The sequence below is a fragment of the Scyliorhinus canicula genome, chromosome 1 (genome assembly GCF_902713615.1).
Source record: "Scyliorhinus canicula chromosome 1, sScyCan1.1, whole genome shotgun sequence".
NCBI lineage: Eukaryota > Metazoa > Chordata > Chondrichthyes > Carcharhiniformes > Scyliorhinidae > Scyliorhinus > Scyliorhinus canicula.
Window position 1 is genome coordinate 238,603,654 of NC_052146.1, and position 24,132 is coordinate 238,627,785.

Here is a 24,132-nt window from a genome sequence, read left to right on the forward strand (position 1 = left end):
AGTTGTACGTGGACAACTCGATCCGCCAACGTAAGATCTTGTCATTCTTAATCTTGCCCCTTTGTGCATTATCAAACATGAAGGCCACTGACCGTTGGTCTGTGAGGAGGGTAAACTTCCTGCCAGCCAAATAGTGCCTCCAATGTCGCACAGCTTCGACTATGGCCTGGGCTTCCTTTTCCACAGAGGAGTGGCGGAGTTCAGAAGCCTGGAGGGTTCTGGAGAAGAAGGCTACGGGTCTGCCCGCTTGGTTCAGGGTGGCCGCCAGAGCTACTTCAGATGCGTCGCTCTCAACCTAGAAGGGGAGGGACTCGTCGATGGCGCGCATCGTGGCCTTTGCGATGTCCGCTTTGATGCGGCTAAAGGCCTGGCAGGCCTCTGTCGACGGCGGGAAGGTCGTGGTTTGAATGAGGGGATGGGCCTTGTCGGCGTAATTGGGAACCCATTGGGCGTAGTAAGCGAAGAAACCCTGGCAGCGTTTGAGGGATTTGAGGGTATTGGGAAGAGGGAGTTCCATCAGGGGGCGCATGCGTTCGAGGTCGGGGCCTATCACTCCGTTACGCACTACGTAGCCGAGGATGGCTAGACGGTCGGTGCTAAACACGCACTTATCCCTATTGTATGTGAGGTTAAGGAGTTTTGCGGTTTGGAGAAATTTCCGGAGGTTGGCGTCATGGTCTTGCTGGTCGTGGCCGCAGATGGTGACATTATCGAGATACGGGAAGGTAGCCCGTAATCCGTACTTGTCGACCATTCGGTCCGCCTCCCGTTGGAAGACCGAGACCCCATTTGTGACACCGAATGGAACCCTAAGGAAGTGGTAGAGGCGTCCATCAGCCTCGAACGTGGTGTACTTGCGGTCACTCGCGCAGAGGGGGAGCTGGTGATAAGCGGACTTAAGGTCCACAGTGGAGAAGACTTTGTATTTCGCGATATCGTTTACCATGGCGGAAATACGGGGGAGAGGATGCGCGTCCAGTTGCGTAAACCGGTTGATGATCTGGCTAGTCGATGACCATCCGGTTTTTCTCCCCAGTCCGGACCACCAGCACTTGGGCTCGCTAGGGAGACTGTTGCTGGCCTCGATGACCCCTTCCTTCAGCAACCTCTGGACCTCAGACCTGATGAAGGTCCGGTCCTGGGCGCTGTACCGTCTGCTCCGTGTCGCGACGGGTTTGCAATCGGGGGCGAGATTAGCAAACAAGGAGGGGGGGGTCCACTTTGAGGGACGCGAGGCTGCAGACAGTGAGGGGGGGTATAGGGCCGCCGAATTGGAAGGTCAAGCTCTGCAGGTTGCACTGGAAGTCCAGTCCTAGGAGTGCCAGTGCGCAAAGGTCAGGGAGGACAAGGAGTTTGTAATTTTTAAAAACCTTCCCTTGGACCGTGAGGTCTGCGATGCAGCAGCCGGTGATGCGGACGGAGTGCGAACCTGAGGCTAACCCGATTTTGTGTTTTACCAGATGGACAGGGAGCGTGCAGCGTCTTACCGTGGCAGGGTGAACGAAGCTTTCCGTGCTCCCGGAGTCCAGCAGACAGCCCGTCACGTGGCCATTGAGGTGGATCAGCGTCGTTGTTTTGGCGAGCGTGCGTGGCCGTGACTGGTCGAGTTGAATGGCCGCAAGCCGTGGAGAAGAACCATCGTCGAATTCGTCGTCGGCTGAGTAGTTGCTGGCAGAACCTTGCGTGCCAGTCCAGGATGGTGGTGCCCAGGATCCGCACGTGGAGTTGGGGGTCCCAAGATGGCGGCGCCCAGGACCCGCACGTGGAGTCGGGGCCCCAAGATGGCGGCGCCCAGGACCCGCACGTGGAGTCGGCGCCCCAAGATGGCGGTGCCCAGGACCCGCACGTGGCATCCGGGGCCCAAGATGGCGGCGCCCGCGGGGCCCTTGTGGTTGCTGGGGGCGGGGTTAGCAGTGCCGGCGGGCCCTCCGGAGTGGCTGAGAACGGGGTCAGAGAGGCGCACAGGCCAGGCGCAGGGGCCCGGGGGCGGCAAGGAGAGAGTTGCGCGGTGCGCTGGAAGGGCCCGGAAGGCCCCGGAGGAGAGGGGGAAGCGCGCAGGCCGGGTGCAGGGGCCCGGGGGCGGGGATTGGCACGGTGTACTGGAAGGGTCTAGAAGGGACCCGCAATGGTACAGCAGCGACCGATTTTGCCTGGCAGATGGATGAAAAGTGGCCCTTCTTCCCGCAGCTCTTACAGAGGGCGGAGCGGGCCGGGCAGCGCGGGCGTTTAGCGAACCCACAGAAAAAGCAGCGGGGCCCCGCGGACTTGTCGGGGTGTCCCGCGGCGCAGGCCTGAGGGGGGTCGGGAGCAGCGGATGGCGGTGGGGAAGCGTGCCAGGAGGCCCAGGGTGCTGCAGCGCGGCTGGGGACATAGGCGCGGGCGTTTAAATCGGCGACCTCCAGGGAGGTGGAGAGAGTCTGTGCCTCAGTTAGGCTGAGGTCGTCTTTCTCCAGCATCCGCTGGCGGATAGCGGCAGACTGCATCCCAGCCACGTAAGCATCTCTAATCAGAAGTTCCATGTGCTCCGTGGCTGAAACTTGGAGGCAGGAGCAATTCCTCCCCAGGACAGCGAGGGCCCGGTAAAAATCCTCTAATGACTCACCGGGGAGCTGTTGTCTGGTAGCCAGCAGATGTCGGGCGAATACTCTGTTTACCGGTTTAAGAAACTGTCCATTCAGCTTAAGCATGGCCGCATCGTAATCTTTTTCCTCCGCAATCATCGCGTAGGCCGCCGTGCCCACGCTGGGGTGGAGGATGTGAAGCTTCTGTGCCATGGTGGGGGGGCTGTTTGCGGACGCCAGGTATCCATCGAAACATGCCAGCCAATGTTTAAAGATTTCTGAAGCATTCTGAGTTTGCGGGCTGATGCAGAGGAATTCGGGCTTGATCCGGAGCTCCATCTTCAAAATTATAGCTTATTAAATTGATGAACCATCAATCGAACGCGAGGCGAGTTGCTGGACAAAAGTTAGGTTTTAATAAGCTAGAAGTTAGCCCTGCGGTCGACTACAGTAAATGGACGACCGCTGGGCATTCTGGGTATTTATACCTCGCTCTGGAGGCGGGGTTAACTCAGCCTCTCGTCCAATCGGGGAGCCATTACATGACTGGTCTCAACCAATCGGTCGAGAGGCACATGACCGACCAGGGCCAATGGTATGCCAGTGTTCTGCACCAATGGCAGACAGCTATGCAAATCATACCACCACAATCATACAAAACATGTTCAAGTAAATGGAGTTGAGATCAAGATCAGATCAGTCATTATCTTATTGAAGGCGAAGCAAGTACTTCGTGGACATAGGAGAAGGAGTAGGCCCTATGTTTCAAATAATCGGCAAACTGAAAAAATTAACAAAAACACAACTGTTCAAGTAATTCTAATCTATCAGAGGCAACGGAAGAAGAGCTGTGGGACAGGGGAAGCAAATAGCATGGTGTGACAACTCCAGCTGATTCTAACCATTTCCTACCTATAGGTTTGGCAGAGTTCTGGAAGATTTATGATTTCAAACATGCAAATGTTAATATCCTGGAACTATTGCTAAAACATTAGTACATAGATAGTGGAGAATTTTTGGTCCCATGCTGGCAAGGTTGCAGACAGGCATGGGGGAGGGGGTGTAACATTTTCCCCTGCCCATTGTCCTCCTGCCCACTATCCCCACCAAAACCGTCCACAATTTTCTGTGGGGTGGACAAAGCCCACGGCAGCCCTCCTGCCCTCGCCTTAAACGAGGCCCTTAAGAAATCAATTATTGGCCACGCAAAGGCAGCTTCCCACCAGCCATCCATTTTGAGGCTGGAAGGAGAGTAGCGGTTAGGGTTTGGGGGAAACCCAACAAGCTCATCCTTCTTGGACCTCGAGCAGGATCTCCCTCAATAGCCCTCTTTCCATAGTGAGCACGCCCCAACTCCACCCGAGGTCTCTCCTCCCCTCCCATCGGTACTCTCCTCCCCCCCACTCCGTCCATCAAGACTGCAACACCCCACTCACCCCCCACCTCCACCCAGGCCATAACATCCCCTCCATGGAGAATCTCCCACACTTACTTGGTCCTGGACTCAGGTCTTAGAATTTGGGGACTGCTTGTAGTTCCCAGTGCTGCTGCTGGGACGACAGAGCTGCCTGCCAATCAGATTGGCCATCAGCCCTCTGTGGCTAGATTTTGCACAAGTGAAAGGCGCAAGTCCCACCTCCAGCTAATTATCATTCCATGGGGTGTTAAATGGCTGTAGACTCTTCGGATGGCAAAGCAGGAAACCCACCATTTGAAAAATCATGTCCATAATCTTTTTTCCATAATTAACTTTCAATAACAATACCATTCTACAAAGTACTGGGCAACATATTGATGAGGAATAATCTTTGATTCCTGAACATAAACAAATACCTACACAACATAGATTTTCAGTGTTATAATAGCATTAAAAAGGATTTGCATTACATAGCATAGAAACAACATAGAAAATGGAAGGAGGAACCATTGAGCCTGCTCTGCCATTCATTATGATCATGGCTGATCATCAAGTTCAATATCCTGATCCTGCCTTCTCCCCATATTCCTTGATTCATTTAGCGCCAAGAGCTATATCTAATTCCTAATTTTACACAACGTTTTGGCCTCAACTACTTCCTGTGGTAGTCAATTCCACAGATTCACCACTCTCTGGGTGAAGAAATTTCTCCTCACCTCAGTCCCAAAAGGTTGACCCCTTATCCTCAAACGATGACCCCTAGTTCTGGAGTCCCCACCATTGGGAACATTATTTCTGAATCTACCCCATCTAATCCTGTTAGAATTTTGTAAGTATCTATGAGATCCCCTCACAGTCTTCTAAACTCCAATTAATATAATCCTAACCAACTTAGTCTCTCCTCATATGACAGTCCCTCCGTTCCAGGAATCAGTCTGGTAAATCTTCGCTGCACTCGGTCCATTGTAGGAACATTCTTCCACAGATAAGGATGCCAAAACTGCACACAATATTCCAGATGTGGCCTCACCAATGCCCTTCATTATTGCACCAAAACATCTCTATTCCTAAAGTCAAATCCTCTCGCTATGAAGGCTAATGTAACATTTGCCTTCTTATATAGTGTTTAAAAAGGAAACTTAGAAAGCTGACAAGTTTGGGGCAGGATCAAAACATGTGTCTGTGGTTACCTGGGGCAAGCAAACAACGATCACACTTATCCTCCATGTTTTGGAAAAACCCACTCATTCTTGCCTTAGTCATGCGCGTCCTGTGTAACACTTGTGAATTGGATTAAACTCAACCGAGCACAAGAGGACGTGGAGTTGACCCTGTAGAGATCCTTCCTCCAAGCCTCATCAGTAAACACAGGACCCAGCTCCCTCTGTCACATCGCCCTCACCTCATCCAATAGGGCAGGATTGCTGCAGCCAGAGGGTGGTGAATCTGTGGAGCTCATTGCCGCAGGAGGCTATGGAGTCCACGTCACTCGAGTGTCTTTAAGACAGAGATAAATAGGTTTTTAATGATTAACGAGGTTATGGGGAGAATTAGGAGAATGAGAAAAATATCAGCCATGATTGAATGGCGGAGCAGACTCAATGGGCCGAATGGCCTAATTCTGCTCCTATGTCTTATGGACGAGTGAACTAAATGTATTACCCCCAAATTTGCAGATGATACAAAGTTGGGTGCGAGGGTGAGCTGCGAGGAAGATACAGCGATGCTTCAGCTGATTTTAGCCTTCTTTACTCCCCGCTGTACCTGCACACTTTCAGCGACTGAGGGCCACCCGGGCCCCAAATATCAGAAACTGGTATTGAAAAGGCAGATCTCACGTGAGGCTGCTTCTTGTTTGAGTTTATGACCCAGAAGGCAACTGGCCCTCTCCCCAAGCTCAGACAACATAACCCTGGAGCGTTGGAACTGACGCACAGCCTTGCTCGTCGACACCAGCTTGAACTGTGTGTGTAATTTTTGTTGGGACTGCCAGTAGATCTGGAGTAGGATCAAATGAGTCTTCGTGGCCCACCTCTAGGATAGAGTCCACCAGCGTCTGCTGCTCCAACTTTGCCGTATTCAACATATACGCCCTAGAAGAAATAATTTCCTCCCTAATGACGGCTTTAAGGGCCTCCCAAAGCATGGAGGGAACAGATCGAGTCTGACTTGTTTAGTTTAATATAATCTTCTAAAGAGGTAGACAAATGCTCACAAAATGTATTGTCTGACAGCAGAGTAGTCTAGTCTCCAGGGTCGGCGCATTGACAAAATGTGGGCCGTGGTCGGAGATAACAAGAGTGATATCCCTTCCCCCCAAAGATCTGTGCCAAAAAGGTGACAAAGCTCTGGCCAACCCAGCTGGAACAAGCGAGTTAGCTTTGGAACAATCGAATTTAGGGTCCAAAACACAGTCCGGGTCGTCTCCTACAATCAGCTGGAATGCATAAGGTTGGGGAGAGAGTTTAAAAGAAAATTGATAAAATTTGTGTCTTGCCAGTTAGGGACATAAACGTTAACCATGATGACAGGAGTGTTCACCAGGGAGCAACAAACAACAATATAACGACCATTGGGTCAGCTATAATCTGAAAGTAGAAGAATTGAACTCTCAAGAATCAAAATTGCCTTGTCCCTGGCCCTGCCATTAAAACTGGAGTGAAAAACCTGTCCGGCCCAACCCTGATCTGGTCCTCGACACTCAAGTGGCATTCCTGCAAGAAGACAAGCTTGGAGTTTGGCTTTTAAGATGGGCGAATGCCCTCGCCCATTTTTCTGGGACATTCAGACCCGAACATTCCAGGCAATCAAACAAAGCGGAGGTCTCCGACCATTTCGTACTGGGTTTCAGCAATTCCCAAAGAGGAATACCAAACAAGGGATACTGGAAAAGGTAAAATAAAGAAATCCACCTAAGAGGGCCACTGAGCCAATTCATATGACTCAACAAAGGAGAACCCACAGACGCCATTGGCAAACTAACACTAAAGCCCCTCCCTCCCCCCTCCCCACCTCAACAATGCCATTTTGGAACAGTAAAAAACAATACTCTATTCCAAAACCTGCAGTTAATGAAACACAACTAACGATATGCTCCAAGCTTATTCTTACAGACTGTTGTGAAGAACTGCAGAAAACCCTCTGTCGCCGCTTCAGTTAACTAATCCCTTTATTAGCAGGGTGACTCCCAACTGGAAAGCTAGTGTTCAATTACCATGCCCGGCAACCGACGCAAAGAGAAAGAGAACAATAAACTGATGGCAAAAAACAAAAAAGACCAAATAGCAGAAAACCCTCAGATTTAACCAAAGGTGTTGTGAGCACACCCAAATCCCGAGCATGAAAAACATAAAATATGAAATGCCCATCCACAGGGGGCATGAAGGAGATTGAACATAGATTAAACAGTGTCCAATTTGAGCTTTGTAACACGATTCTGCATTTTACGGCATATCAAAAAAACGGTCCTTTACCCCAACAGTCACCCTAAGGCGAGCTGGGTCGATCATTTCGAATCTGACTCCATTCCTATACAGATGGTTTTCATTCTGTGTTGAAGGCAGCTCTTCATTTTGCCAGGTCTGCACACCCATCTTGGTACAACCTGATGCAGTGACCATCCCATTTGATATCTCGATGATTTCTAGCCCAGCGAAGGACCTGTTCCTTTCCCCTGAAGCTATGAAATTGTACAATAACCGCACAATGCAATTCTCCAGTTCGAGTCTTCGGTCGCAGAGAGTGATGGGCCCGGTCTAATTCTGAGAGATGTGAACACACCATCACCCACCATCTTGCAAAACATAGCCTAAAAATATTCAGTAGGGGGGAGGTCCTCCATCTCCTCCTGCAATCCCACAGTATGAAAGTTCTGCCTCCTGGATCAACTTTCCAGTCAATGACTTATTACATACAATTACCAAAGTAAGATAGGCCTCTAGGGAGGTGATCCAATCAGAGTGTCTGTTAATGCCGCCTCAATGCCTTTAATTGTGGCTTCATGAGCCTCAACAGTCTTATTCGTGCTTTCCAGGGCCAAACGAATGGGGGCCAAGGCCTCTTCAATCGATCTTTTAAAATCTACTGTCAAACTTTGACAGTGTTTCTCTAGTTCGCTCGCCAAAATACTAATGAGATCATTGGTAATTAGTCAGGGTTGGAAAAAGAAAAGGAGAACTCATCCCCTCGATCTTACTTCCAGAAGAATCTTGCAAGGATTCCGAATCCGCCGACAGATTTTGGCCTGAATCCTTCTTATTTTTGTCTCTCCTGGGCATCTCAACATAGTAGAAGCTCTATTTCACTAAATGATGAGGTTTTTGAAAAGTAATCAGCTTGTAGCACCAGCAAGGAGGGTAAAATATAAAAACAGCTTTCCAGCGGGAGCCACCTCGTGCGAGTCCTCCACTGGAAGTCCCCGTGATAATTGTTTTTAAAACCAGGTGAAGGGAACCCATCTGGGGCGCACAGATAAGTATAGCTCCCAGGGGAAGTGAGACCTGCCTGGGCAGTATCCTGGCACTACCCCCTGGGGGAAATATCAGGGAGCAAAGCCAGAGTAGGCCTATCGGACCCTTTGACCCTTTAAAAATGGCACCTTGATCTCAGGGATTCCTGGCTGCCGGCCTCTTCCGGGCCCACCCCGCCAGCGTGACAGCATTGGCCACATCTTGAGATTTTTCTGCACAGTGCACTGGATTATCTGGAGAAAAAAGCCAGCTCTGCAGCCTGCAAGTTGCACATTGGTTTTCTTGTCTCAGCCAGCACTGTATGCAGAGAATAGAAAATAACGTCCAGAATTCCCAATTTCTGTAGTTATTTAAAAAAAAACATTTTATTAAGGTATTTGTAATTTTATAATAACAGTAACAACAACAGTAAACAATGGAAATCCAAATATAAACATATTGCGTAAATCATCTCCATCCCTAACAAGTCCCTCCCACCTTAAACAGAAAATAGCCTTACTTCCCCCCCCCCCTTTTTACATATTTTGCCTCTGCTGACAGTTAATTTCCCCCGACAAACGGCTGCCACCTCCGGACGAACCCTAGCATTGACCCTCTTAAGGCAAACATGATTTTCTCAAGACTGAGAAACCCAGCCATGTCGCTAACCCAGGTCTCCGATCTTGGGGGCTTAGAGTCCCTCCACGCTAGCAATATCCGTCCCCGGGCTACCAGGGAGTCAAAGGCTAAGACGTCAGCTTCTCTCGCCCCTTGGACTCTATTTCTGTCCTGTGATAGTAAACATGGAATGTGTGTGGCTGGTCCAGTTGGATGCAGAATGATGATGTTGGGAGATTCAGTGGTGGAAGTGCCATTGAATATCAAGGGTATGTAATTTGCCTCTCCCTCGTTAGATATGTTAATTGCCTAGAATTTGGATGGCACAAATATTACTTGCCACTTAGCTCGAGGCTGGGTGCTGATTGGGTTTTTATGCATGCTAGCATGGAACTGCTTTATTAGTTGAGGAATTGTGATGGAGCACTTAAGCAAGCAACCTCACTTGTGATCTCATGATGGAAGGTCAATGATAAAGCATCAGAAGATAGTTGGACTTTGGACACTGCTGGAGGACACACATGGTGTAATGACATTAGGCTGAGATGGTTGGGCTCCAAAAACACAGCATAATTACATGTAATTAATCCTGCAACATAATATATATATATATATATATATATATAAAATAGTTTATCTTACCCTGTAATGTATCAGATCCTCCATTTGACATTGCTTCTGGAATAAATCTCCATTGAAATACAGAGTGATCAGCACCACCTGTGCTAATTATCCACTGAAAATCATATGACCAGCACACATTAGTCACATGAGCAGAATGTCCAACATATTTACGGAACTTTGCTCCTGAAAATAAGAAAACAGATAACCATACATCAAAAATAAAACAGCTGAATATGGTTAATTACATTTCTTTTGACTAAACCAAAATAACTTCTTGTAAAGTTCGAATCCTTCAGAACTAGAAACCTCAACTTAAAAACCGAGAAAGAAAAGGATGTTTTAGATCATCAGTGATAGGAGAAGTAAAACTCTTCACAGAAATAGAAAATCTTGGATAAAAGAGTAAACAATATTAAATCAATCAACACACACTTCTGAACTGCAGTTTGAATTTATTATACATATTTGATTTTGTGAATGGAGCTGCTAAGTGCTGTTGTCTTGACTCAAAACCTCTGATGAGAAACAAATGCATTCTGGTCTGCACATTTTTATTTCTGACATAGAACCATGGAAAAGAACAGAACATAGAACATACAGTGCAGAAGGAGGCCATTCGGCCCATCGAGTCTGCACCGACCCACTTAAACCCTCACTTCCACCCTATCCCCGTAACCCAATAACCCCTCCTGACCTTTTTTGGTCACTAAGGACAATTTATCATGGCCAATCCACCTAACCTGCACATTTTTGGACTGTGGGAAGAAACCCCTCCTCCCACTCCCTCCCATACTCAAAGTTCACCATCAGATCAGCAACTGGCAGCTTCCCTTGCTCTTGCTCTCTCCCCACAGCCAGGGTCTCTACTGACTGCAGCGGCACCTCCTCTGGCATCAGAACATGGCAGCAGGTGGCCCTTTGTTCAGCACAGGGTTAGGAGGGCCAGAATGCAGACAACATATATCAAAAATGGTGAAGTAAATCGGGAAAAAATCCTAAAGAGTAAACAACATTATAACAAAATACCTAAAAGTAGGATGACTTATGGAGAGGACTTACTTGTATAGGAACACAGGTCGGCATTTAGTTTCTTGAACCTGTTCCAACGTTTACTAAGTTAATAGCTGGTCTGGCATGTCGCCTTTGTCCCATATCTCTTAATACCTTTGGTTAACCTAAATTTATCAATTGGAGATTTAAAGTCCAGCATTCCATGAGCCTTTTTGATTATTTGTTCATAATACCTATCCATTTAATAATTTACATTCACAGATATCAAGGCCTAAATCTTCCTGTCAAGGTCGATGTTGAGCACATTGACACTATCCATAAAGGTTTCTGCAACACAACCCATTTAAGATTTCTCAGTCGCATCTTTCAATCCCGGTTGAAGCATTGAAATGTCAACAGGGACTCTTCAAGGGAAAACTGTTGGTTGCAAGAGGCGGAGAAGGAAGGTTGTGGTCCTTTTCACGATAGTCGTTCTCATATTTGTTTTCTTTAAAGATCCAAATGGGTGAGTGAGTGAATATGTGAATGTGTGATTGAACAGTGGATAGTTGGGTGCGTGGTTAGATGGGTGAGGGGTAAGGAATGGGTGAGTAGGTAGGTGGGTGGATGAGTGGGAAGGTGGGTGAATGGGTAGGTGGGTGAGTAAGTAAGTAGGTGCTTGCATTGGTGGATAGATAGGTAGATACACAGGTGGGTGGATGGGTGAGTGGGTAAGCAGGTGGGTGAGTGGGTGAGTGAGTAAGTAGGTAGGTAATTGGGAGTGTGACTGAGTGGCTAGGTGGGTAGATGGGTAAAGTGGGAAGGTGGGTGTCTGGGTTAGTGAGTGGGTAGTCAAGTCAGGGTGTAGTCGGCTGGTTGGGAGTACCCGGATCGAGCTAAGGGCTAGTCAGGGGTCTAGTTGGAAGGTTGGAGGTGCAGTCTGGTCTGGTCTGGGAGTTAGTTCGATGTTTGGGTCTAGTCAGGAGGGAAATTGGATAATTGGGAGGGCAACTGGTTGGTTGGAGTTAGTCAGGTTAGGTTGGGGTGGTAGTCAGATTTGGTCGGTGGGATAGTCAGGTAGTTGTTGGGCAGGGAGGGGTGGGGGTGTGATGTTTGGTTGTGATGTTCAGCTGTCTGACCACTGAATTAGATCAAGGATTAAACATTTGCCAGGTAAGTATGCAGCTAAATTCCACGTATCTGGTCTCAGGGTCAGAAGCATTTTCCCAATAGACGTTTAAACAGCCCCGGAAATATCTGCACATATCTATGACTCAGGACTTCCATAGGATCCTGAGGCTTCTCCCAACATATGCTCAGTTAACAATGATTTGGAGACCATAAGATTTGGACCCAAAGCCGAATTCCAGTTAGGATTGATGCTGAAGACATTGGCTCTGCCCAAAAATATTTCTGCAACCGGACATTTTTACAATCTTGCGGTCACATCTTCGGATCCTGGTTGAAGCATCGATGAGTCCATGCGAATATAGGGGAAGGTCGCAGTAGATGCCATAGGCAGTGTTGGTTTTAAAACTCCCCGTCTTTTAGTAAGGGGGTGAGGTAATGGTTGAGTAGGTGAGTCTGAATAGTGAGTGGATGAACAGTTAGGTAGGATGTGGGTGGGATAGATGGGCGAGGTCAGTATGTAGTTGAGTCAGAAGTTGTGTTGATGGGTAGTGGATGAGTGGGAGCATGGGTAAGTGCATGGGTTGGTGAGCAAACGGATGTATAGGTGAGCAAATAGATTAGTAAATGTCAGGTGTGTAATTGGATCGGGGTGTAGTCTGGTGATCAGGGTGGATAGTCAGGTGGATAGGGATCTAGTTGGATGCTTCGGGGTTGTCAGGTTTGGACAAGGGTACTTTAGGTGAGTGCTGTTCAAGTCTAGTTGGAAGATAGTCAGCTGGTTGGGGAAGGTAATTGGGAGTTTAGTGGAGAGGGGGGGTTATCATGTTGGATAGGGGGGTTGTTTGATGATAGGATGGTAGTTAGGTCTAGTCGGATATTTGGGGGGGGGGGTGTATTTGTATGGTCAGGAGGGTAGTCATGTCAGGGGGCTAGTCGGGTGGTTGTGAGGGTTCATGGAGGGGGCCAGGTTGGTTTCCGTGCTCAGTTGAGTTATCCTGGTTAACCACAGAGTTAGCCCAGGTACTAAACTAAAATTCCTTGCATACGTATGCAAATATCTAGCTCAAATCTCCATCCTGCATGTCAGGGTCAGAGACATTCGTAGAGGATGTACGGGCTTTGGGATTCAATCCCTTCATCTCGGGAGCCTTGAAAGGCTTGATCGAAAGGCATTGCATTGAAAAGGGAATGGGCACCGAGAGCCACCCCCTTTATCCTTGCTGCCAAATAGGGATCAGACTAAACGGCACTCATGCGGGTCTCCAAGAAATTGGAGGCCCCCATCTGCATGACCTTTGGGAAGGGTGGTGCACTGGCACTGCTTTCAGTAAGTGAGTGAGTTAGTAAACGGTTGAGGAATGAGTGATTGAACGGGTGAATGGCAAGATTTGCTAGGTAAGTGAGGGAGTTGGTGGGTAAGTTGGGTAGGTGAATGAGTGGAAAGGTGGGTGAGCGCACAGATGAGTGAGTAGGTGTGTGAGTGGGTAAATTTGGTAAATTGGGTAGCTTGGTGAGGAGTCAGATCAGGGTGCAATTGGATGGTCAGGTAGTTGGGTTCAGTGGGGGGGGGGGGGGGGGGGGGTAGTAACCAGGTGGTCAGGGGAGGTCAAAGTGTTCGCTTTGGGAATACTTGGGTCTGGTCAGGGGCTAGTCGGATGGTTCGGGGGTTAGTCGATGCTGCGGTTGGGGTGCATTAGATGGCCAGGTTCTTAGCCAGATCTAGTTTAATAGGGTAGCCGGATATAGTCCGGTTTGGTCGAGAAAGCAGGCTGGATCGGTTCTGATGCTCAGATCAGTTGCCCTCACCCGGTGGAACAGGGAGAGTTGGACGAATGTGAGTTAATCAGAACTCATGGTTGTGTCTTAGAGATTACACCTGCCCTCATACATTTTAAGTTTACGGAAGAGAAGGAAAATACCGTAACCTCCTACCGCTATAACTTTTGTACCCCTTAGGCCCACCACTATAGGCCTAGCAAGGATCATTTGAGTTAGGAGTATAAATAGCCAGAGATAGTCTCACATCTTGCAGAAACTCGGAGGGAACGAAGATTCAAGATCAGTCATTCAGTTCAGCTTTACCACCAGTTAACGAAAAAATCCACGCTTTGAAAAATAAACACAGAGGAACTACTTCAGAGTGACAGTTAGTGGCAGCAAGTATGGGACTGTTAAATGAGCTTACTTGAAAACTGCTATGAATAACATCATTTAATGACAGAAGAGTTAGTCAGGGAGGCAGGAAATGATTAATATCAAGAGATTAAATGTGACATATATGGGTTCGTTTGAGGGGTGATCGTTGAATCACATGCACAGTGTACGCACGGAACATCTGGGAGGTTACATGCCCCAAAGGCCGTATTAAACGCACCCTGCTGCCCTCATATTGAATCATTATGGTCATCTGGGATTCAATAAACTTCTTTCAGGACCAAAAGAAGGGAATGTTGAAGGGCATTTTCTGATACTGGACTATGATATAAATTATAGGTAGCCCTGTAACTACATTTGTGCTGCTATATTACTTTTGAATAGTTCTGATGAGACAAAGGGTACTCATTGGCTTAGATGCCTGTTTAGAAGAGGCAATTTGTAGAAATAGATAGTGTATTACCAATGCTTGTTAATATCAGAAAAGACACAAGATGGCTGTTAGCTATTTTGTGATATTAGGGAAAGCTTTGAAAGGTCTAGGCAGCTTGGGGAAAGAGGGCCTGGATATACAATTGAATAGGACAACAGTGTTAGGGACACACACTAAGACAATCAACATTAATTAACAAACTCATCGACCAGGAAAGGGAGACAGCTGGAAGGCTCTGATAGGGGCAGCTAAGCCACAACCTTGATCTGATCTAAAGGGGGGGAGGTAGCTGATTGAATAGACAGCCCGCAACTGGCTAAGCTGGCCAAATGACAAGGGACGCTGGACAACCATACTCTGAAGGGAGTAACCAGTGTATACTCAGCGATCCCCGACTGCAAAATGGACAAGATAATGAGGATAGAGATGGTCCTGATGATCCCTATCATCGCACCAGACTCAGTGCCATACCCTCATAACCAACTGGAGGACATTGGAATCGTACAGGTTTACACCTCCCTCAGGTACTCTCTCATCGAGACCTCTGCTAATATGTGGGATCTCCCTCACGTTGCCCCCACCCGGTGGGACAGGGAGCGTTGGACGAATGTGGGTTAATCAGAACTCACGGTTGCATCTCAGAGATTACACCCACATTCCCTGTAAACTGTCTCATGAGAACCAACCGTGGTTATGTATAGGAAGTATCCCAACAGTCCCTGATAACAGCTTCACAGAACTAGACATGCAATGTATCCTTGATAAAGCTCAAGAACTCCAGTTGCAGACAGGACAGCATTATGAATGACTTCTGTATAAATTTAGGGGTGGGTAAGACAACACCCACTTTAACCATATATGTGATGACTGGGATGCTAGGAAAATTGATTGACTGCATGTAATGAAGTGTGACGTGAATATAGTTGATTGATTGTATGTAAATGAGAATACAACTAATTCCGCCCCTTGAATCTGTGTATTAACCAGTGTGAGCCTTAGCTCAAGTGAGAAAAGGTGCTGTCAAAGGCTGCGGAGCTCAGGCCTTCTCTCCCAGAATTCTGACATAATAAACTGCTTTTTTATTTACTTATACCCAGGTCTTCGTGTGAATATTTTCACCTCTAACACCCTGGTTCATTGGCTGACCACTGAGTTAGACCAGGTATTAAATTAACATCACCCAGATAAGTGTGCCTGTAAGTCCCAGGTATCTGGTCCAGATCTACACTCTTGAGCTCAGGGTTAGGGACTGTCCTGTATGCCAGGACAACCGCAGAGTCCCAACACAAGTTCCATCTTCAAGGATCTGGAGACTGGAAGATATGGCCCTAATAATCTTTGGGCCTCCACTCTTTCTAGATTTTCAAAATTTAGAAATGTTTAGATTTAAAGTAGATTACCTCACATTTACCAAAACTGAAATCCATTTGTCACAGTTTTGCTCATTCCTTTCATATTTTACTATCTCTTTATAACTTTACGTTTCCATCTACACCTCTGACAATGCCACCTTCTATCATGAGAACATTTGGATATGTGGTTCTCTATTCCATCATCAAAGTTGTTGATAAATTGTTAAGAGTTGAGGCCTCCAATCTGATCCCTGTTGGACACCATGGGTGGAATTTAATGGCCTTCCCCATGGCAAGTTTGGTGACAGCAGGCATCTAATCAGGTGGAACAGTATTGGGTGGGGATCTGCTGCCTGGCTCCACTCCAATAAGTCCATGGCAAGAAAGCCCATGGGCTGTTTGCCCACCCAGTCACCAATTGAAGTCCTTGCCCACTTAAGGGTCTCATCCCATCACCATTAACCCAGTGGCAGGCTTGCTTTGGTGCTTCCTGGCAATGGGGGAGGGGTCCCACATTAAAAGGCACTCAGTGCTTGATTGAAAGGCATTGCATTGAAAAGGGAATGGGCACTGAGAGCCACCCCCTTGATCCTTGCTGCCAACCTGCCTCACCACACCCCTCTCCATGACCTTCACCCTATTACCTCCATCCTGATATTGCTCTCCTATGTCTTGGGATCCAGTTATTAGGCTGCGGTGAGTATCATTATCAGCAGAAACCATTACTTCGCCAGTGAAGCTGCCATTCAAGAGAATGGCCGGGCACTGATTGGCTGACAGCTCTCGGCAGCTGGGACTTCCATCCCCAGGGTGCTCAACGCCACATGATATGGTTTTCCAGCTTTATTCTCCAGCCAGCATACCAAACCCAAGGTGCCTCAATTAAATATCATCCACAGTGTCAATTGGAGGATGGCCGGAATTTTCTGCCGACGGTCGCAACGGGTGTAAACAGTGACATTGGCAGAAAATCTTGCAGGACCATTGAAACAAGAATCTCAGCGTGTAATCTCATTCTCTGATTTTCCCCACCCCTCGTCGGTGACATAAGTACATTTTAATAAATTTAAATATACTTGCAGGTTTCCCCGACATACATTCCCCTTACAATAAGAAATCCCCCCCTCGTTGGGGGCTCCTCATATCCGCGGGGGGTGCCCTGGTGCCTGTGTTGTGCGTGTCCCGGTGCTTATGTGTTGTGCGCATGTGGGAAGGGGTGAGAGAGACAGGGTCCCTGTATCTGTGTTGGGGGAGGGGGGGATTTGCCCCAGTGCCTGTGGCAGGGAAGGAGGGAGAAATATTCTTTTCAGTGCTCACCAGGGTGGCCTTTAACAAGTGTGCAATGGCAAAAACTACACCGACAGAGTTTCTGTGCATAGCATGCCATGATATCTGGAGAGAAAACTCAGCTGTACAGCTAGGGAGATGTACACCGGTTTTTTCATCTCATAGCATGCAACATTCCACCCAATATGTCCATTATTCCTAGTCTATCACCTGCCTCTCAACTAATTATCTAATCAGGTCAATAATCTGCCTTCATTCCAGGACCTTCAACTTTAGTAACAAAATATATTATAAAAGACTTTATCAAATATCTTCTGAAGATCCTCATCAATTAACATCCGTAGACGTTCCCCTGTGCACTATTTTAGTCACTTCTTCAAAATAATCCATCAGATTTGTTCAACATGATTTATTCTTTACAAATCCTTGCTCTAATCCTTCACTCTAATCGGCTGTAATTTATTATCCTATCCTTAATCATACACTCCAATAATATGTGGATAATAGGTGTTCGGCTAACTGATCTATAATTACTGATTTCCCTCTCTCACCTTTCTTAAATAGCGGCATGCTATGTCCAATTTTCCATCTAAAGGAATGTTTCCTGCATTAAGAAAATGTTGAAACATTGGGGGATCTTCATTGTTCCCACCTACTTTCTTTGAAGCCCTGGGTGGAAGTCACCTGATCCTGGGGATTATTCATTATTTTGCTAATGTTACTTTTGGCGAGACCCCCATCGAAACAGTTTCGTTGAGGCGTCCAGCCTGCTATCTTCTTCGAGAGAACAATTATTCAACATGTCTGCCATTCCCTTATTTTCAGTTACAGGTTCACAGGGCCCTTATTGCTTCCGACTGTCTTTTGCAAATATATTTGTTTAAAAAAATTATGTAGATTTTGATATTCTTTACAAGATATTTTGTACTCCTTTTTTGTAGTTCTAACCTTTTTGTCACCTTTTGTTGTTCTTGCACCAGAATGCGTGGCTTTTTGCACGTTTTTCCAAACATTTCCCACTGACCTTCTGTCCTTTTCATTACATTTTTTACAGTTCACTGTGGAGAGTCTGCATCATCATATGGAGGTCAGCCTCAATCTAATATTTTAGTAGCTGTTCCTGCTTTCTCCATTCAAACATAATGTAGAACTCAATGGCCCAGATCGTCTGGTCTCAGGACCATCGCTGAGCTCTGTGGGAATTGCCCGAGAAGTTGGAACTCTCAACGGGTAATTCCTTTGCTCCTCATCTCCTCCGCAAAAGTCTGCAATTCTAAGTTGGAGTTGGAGATTTCACTGACCTCAACCACCAATCATTCACCAACCACCCTAACACTTTTCTCATTCACTCATTCCCTGCATTTACACTGGAGATTTAAACTTATTTTATGCCAGCTGGAGCTATAAAAAGGGTGTATAGCTTGTCGCCCTGTCACCTAATGCTACAGATAAACTTCTTTGTGGGACTGTACGCTTTGTATTTCTAAAGAGGCCGAGCTCAGATGGTCAGTCCAGAAATATAGAGCGCCATTGGGACGTTGAGAAGTTCAAGTGAAACAGCATCCAATGATAACTATCACTTTACAGAAGATACTGGCCATTGTTAAAATTTCCCATTAAAATTACCCTGTTGTTGCTACATGCATGTCTAATACTTGCAATTGCAAATTTTCTCACTTCACAAGTAATACCAGGATGCCTACACAGCTCCAATCAGTCTCAAATCCATGTCCATTTCTTAATTCCAATAAAGCCTCCATTGCCTACTTGCATCTCATACCTGGTATGCCCCAATTACCAAGACCACCTCCCTGCCTCACCTACTGCACCATGAGCACCAAATGGATCCCAGTGTTTCAAAGGCAATCATAGAATCATAGAACACCTACACCTACAATGAAGGAGGCCATTCACCCCTACACCCACCCTCTGAAAGAGCACTCTATCCAGGTCAGCTTCCCTGCCCCATCCCCGTAATCCCAGCTAATCTTTGGACACTAAGGGACAATTTAGCATGATCAATCCACCTAACCTGCACATCTTTGGATTGTGGGAGGAAACAGAAACACCCAGAGGAAACCCACTCAGACATGGGGAGACTGTGCAAACTCCACAAAGACAGTCATCCAAGGTCGGAATCCTAGGGGCTTTGAGGCAGCAGTGCTAACCACTGTGCCACCGTGCTTCCCCAGTGTGTTTAAAGTTATCCTGAAATAAGATTGTATAAATCGATTAAGGTTATCTCCTAGGTGAAACCAAAGAGCTGTTGCCGTAGTGGATCTGTAGTCAGCAACCTGTCACAGCAGAGAAAGATCCTTCAGACAGGTAGCTGGCGGCACATTGTGAAATAAAGATTTAAGAACCCTTTAACTACAATTCAGTGTGCAGGGTGACTTGTGCAGCTATTTGTTTTAGAGGAATCAATATGTGCTGGTGTCCACGATGCCCGAGAACGAAACTGGTCTGCAATTCTAAGGGTGAGAGATGACCTTCAGCATCACTATCATTTCCATCCTTGGTATGCAAGACACTTACGTATTTCCTCCAACAATACTGAACTGTCGTAATCTGGTTTGTTCTACTTCATCAAAATGTTGTACTGTTTTCGTCTTCTGCCTTGAATCTCCGCTCTCCTCCACTAAAAAGCATAAATACTATAAAATTGCTACAAAATCTCATATGAACCATTCATTATATTTAATTGAGTCAAATTAGTCTTGCAAAATCTTTCTGCTCCTGTCAAACCTTCATTAACAAAGTAGCCACAAGTGTAAAAGAGAGTTGGGTTGATCTCGGGGTTTGTGTCGGTGGGAAGGCCCCACTTGTGCAGCGGGCTTTTCTGGAATGGGGTGCCGAGAGAGAGAGGGGGGGGGTCTGGCTTTGCCGACTTAAAAAAAATAAATATTTTCATTGGCATTTCCAAAATTATATACACTGCTGTACGTTTTCATTTATTGTACAGTCACGAAGGTTCCTTCTTAGGTGTCTCTATTTACAGTTTGTTGTCGCCTGGCTGGCTCAGCCTACAATCCTCTCTATCCCACCCCCCCTCCAGCTCCTCTCTCCTTGACCCCCTCCTCCCCGCCCCTCTTTTTCACTGCTGTTCCCCACTTTTTCTTGCTGGGTTTTGTTACCTCGCCTCTTTCGAGCATAGCTTCACCATCCCCACCACTTTGGACATTGCCTTGAAGAAGGCTGTTCAGTGCCCAGCAATTCTGGGGCAAGGCCAGAACATGTGGGCGTGGTTGGCCGGGCCTCCTTGGCACCATTCGCATCTATCCTCCACCTCCGGGAAGAACCTGCTCATTCGGGTTCTGGTCAAGTGGACTCTTTGTACCACTTTTAGCTGCGTTAGGTTGAGCCTCGCACATGTGGAGGTAGAATTGACCCTGTGCGGTGCTCCGCTCCAGAGTACCCACCCTATTTCGAACCCCAAGTCTTTCTTCCATTTCCACCTTGTCGTGTCCCGTTCGGTGTCGACCCTCTCTAGCAGTCGGTCATACGTGTCACTACAGTTCCCTCTGCCTAGGATGTCTGCACCAGTAGCTCTTCTAATAATGTCTGTCGTCGTGGTCGCGGGTATGTCCTTGTCTCCTTCCGTAGGAACCTTTAAGCTGCAGGTATCGGAGTTTGTTCCCTTTAGCTAGTTGGAATCTCTGCATCAGTTCTTCCAGCGTTGTGACCCTACCGTCAGTGTATAGGTCCCTAACCGTCAATGTCCCCAGCGAATCATGTCCATATGTTCTGGGCGTGTCCAAGATTGAGGGAGTTCTCTGATGTCAAGTCCGAGGTTCTGAGTGTGGGGATGGTCCAGAGGTGGCGATATTTGGTGCGTGAGAAGACTCAAGAGTGCACTGGGGAGAGAGATTGATGTATTGGCCTTCGCCTCCCTGATAGCCCGGAGACGGATTTTGTTACGTTGGCAGAACTCAGAGCCGCCGAAGACATGGGTGTCGGTGAACGACCTGGCAGAATTCTTGCAATTGGAAAAGATCAAGTTCTCTCTGCGTGGGTCGGTAGAAGGGTTCACCCGGAGGTAGAAACCGTTCATTAATTTCTTCAAGGAGGTTTGAGAAGTCAACAAGGGGGGAAAGTAAGGGGGTTCAAATGGGGAAGGCGGGACGTGGATGGGGGTCGGTGTCAGGGGGCTGGAGGGTTGGTTTTTTTTTGTTGGGTTGCTGTGATTTTCGTCTGAGGCCCTTTGGTTATTATTTTCATATTTTGCATATTTACATTTTTGTTGAAAAGCCTTGAATATTTTTTTAAAAAACTGTGAGTTGCAAATTGCTACCACCCTTTCTGTGTGAAACTGTCGCTTAATTTAGCTCCTTAAAGTCTGGCTCTAATTATTACGATATGCATTCCGAACCAACAGAAAATAGTTTCTCCCTACTTAAAGATTTTATCCCGTTATTACCTTGAAAACTTTGATAAAATCATCCCTTGACTTGCTAAATTCTAAGAAATGCAACCTTAGTTTGAATAATACAGATATAGTTTGTTGAATTCCTGTAAGCCCTTTTCTCTCACTTCTCTTGTTGATCAAGGTTCTTTAATTGCACAAGTAGAACTCTTGGCCATTAAGACTTGGGCAGGTCTTGTATTTACCAAATATTCATTTAAATACCTCTATTGTTCATAAGAACTAGGAGCAGGAGTAGGCCATCTGGCCCCTCAAGCCTGCTCTGCCATTCAATGAGATCCTGTCTGATCTTTTTTGGACTCAGCTCCACTTTCCGGCCCGAACACCATAACCCTTTATCCCTTTATTCTTCAAAAAACTAGCTATCTTTATCCTAAAAGCATTTAATGAAGGAGCCTCAACTACTTCACTGGGCAAGGAATCCCATAGATTCACAACCCTTTGGGTGAAGAAGTTCCTCCTGAGCTCAGTCCTAAATTTACTTCCCCTTATTTTGAGGCTATGCCCCCTAGTTCTGCTTTCACCCGCCAGTGATAACAACCTCCCCGCATCTATCCTATCTATTCCCTTCATAATTTTATACATTTCTATAAGATCCCCCCACATCCTTCTAAATTCCAACGAGTACAATCCAAGTCTACTCAACCTCTCCTCGTAATCCAACCCCTTCAGCTCTGGGATTAACCTAGTGAATCTCCTCTGCACACCCTCCAGCATCAGTACGTCCTTTCTCAGGTAAGGAGACCAAAACTGAACACAAACCTCCAGGTGTGGCCTCACTAACACCTTATACAATTGCAGCATAACCTCCCTAGTCTTAAACTCCATCTCTCTAGCAATGAAGGACAAAATTCCATTTGCCTTCTTAATCACCTGTTGCACCTGTAAACCAACTTTCTGTGACTCATGCATTAGCACACCCAGGTCTCTCTGCACAGCAGCATGCTTTAATATTTTATCATTTAAATAATAACCCATTTGCTGTTATTCCTACCAAAATGGATAACCTCACATTTGTCAACATTGTATTCCATCTGCCAGACCCTAGCCCATTCACTTAACCTATCCAAATCCCTCTGCAGACTTCCAGTATCCTCTGCACTTAACTAATCCTCTATCGATGCTACTACTTTACGCTTAATGCCATGCATCTTTATCTTATGCAGCAATCTTTTGTGTGGCACCTTGTCAAAAGCTTTCTGGAAATCCCGATATACCACATCCATTGGCTCCCCGTTATCTACCGCACTGGTAATGCACTCAAAAAATTTCACTTAATTAGTTAGGCACTACCTGCCATTTATGAACCCATGCTGCGTCTGCCCAATGGGTCAATTTTCATCCAGATGCCTCGCTATTTTTTCCTTGATGATAGATTCCAGCATCTTCCCTACTACCGAAGTTAAGCTAACTGGGCTATAATTATCCGCTTTCTGCCTACCTCCTTTTTAAACAGTGGTGTCACGTTGCTAATTTCCAATCTGCCGGGACCACCTCAGAGTCCACGTGAAATTTGGTAAAATATCACTAGTGCATTTCCAATTTCCCTAGCCATCTCTTTTAGCACTCTGGGATGCATTCCATCAGGGCCAGGAGACTTGTCTACCTTTGGCCCCATTAGCTTTCCCATCACTACTTCCTTAGTGATAACAATTGTCTCAAGGTCCTCAGCTGTCATAGCCTCATTTCCAACAGTCACTGGCGTGTTATTTGTGTCTTCCACTATGAAGACCGACCCAAAAAATCTGTTAAGTTTCTCAGCCATTTCCTCATCTCCCATTATTAAATCTCCCTTCTCATCCTCTAAAGGACCAATATTTACCTTAGCCACTCTTTTTTGTTTTATATATTTGTAGAAACTTTTACTGTCTGTTTTTATATTTGGAAGCAAGTTTACTCTCAATCTATCTTACTCTTCTTTATAGCTTTTTTAGTAGCTTTCCGTTGCCCCCTAAAGATTTCCCAGTCCTCTAGTCTCCCACTAATCTTTGCCACTTTTTATGTTTTTTCCTTCAATTTGATACTCTCCCTTATTTCCTTAGATATCCACAGTCGATTTTCCCTCTTTCTACCGTCCTTCCTTTTTGTTGGTATAAACCTTTGCTGAGCACTGTGCAAAATCACTTGGAAGGTGCTCCACTGTTCCTCAACTGTTTCACCATAAAGTCTTTGCTCCTAGTCTACCTTAGCTAGCCCTTCTCTCATCCCATTGTAACCTCCTTTGTTTAAGCACAAAACACTAGTGTTCGATTTTACCTCCTCACCCTCCATCTGTATTTTAAATTCCACCATATTATGATCGCTCTTTCCGAGAAGATCCCTAACTATGAGATCATGAATCAATCATGTCTCATTACACAGGATCAGATCTAGGGCTGCTTGTTCCCTGTTAGGTTCCATTACATACTGTTCTAGGAAACTATCATGGATACATTCTATAAACTCCTCCTCAAGACTGCCTTGACCAATCAACATGTAGATTAAAATACCCCATGAATTCACCTGGAGCTTTATCCATTAATACATCTACTGTTGTCAATTTCTGCCCCATCCCTCCAAAGTCTGCATCACCCAGATTTAAAATCTTACTTCACAGTTCACCCTTCTCCCTTTCAAACATAATATGAAATTCAATTATGTTATGGTCACGGTTATTCAGGTGTTCTCATACCGTTAAGATTGCTGATTAATTCA

The 24,132-nt window shown here is 46.4% G+C and overlaps 1 protein-coding gene across 15 annotated transcripts in view; it reads right to left on the minus strand.

Moving 5' to 3' along the window:
- Positions 1-24,132, minus strand: part of LOC119972713 (echinoderm microtubule-associated protein-like 6) — a 528,500-nt gene that overhangs the window by 316,060 nt on the left and 188,308 nt on the right. For all 15 annotated transcript variants that reach the window (XR_005462144.1, XR_005462143.1, XR_005462146.1 and 12 more), the window contains one exon: positions 9,687-9,851. Coding sequence is in view for 11 of the 15 variants with exons in the window: in XM_038809940.1 (XP_038665868.1) it covers positions 9,687-9,851 (165 nt within the window). In the remaining 4 variants the exon portion in view is untranslated. The remainder of the gene's footprint in view (positions 1-9,686; positions 9,852-24,132) is intronic.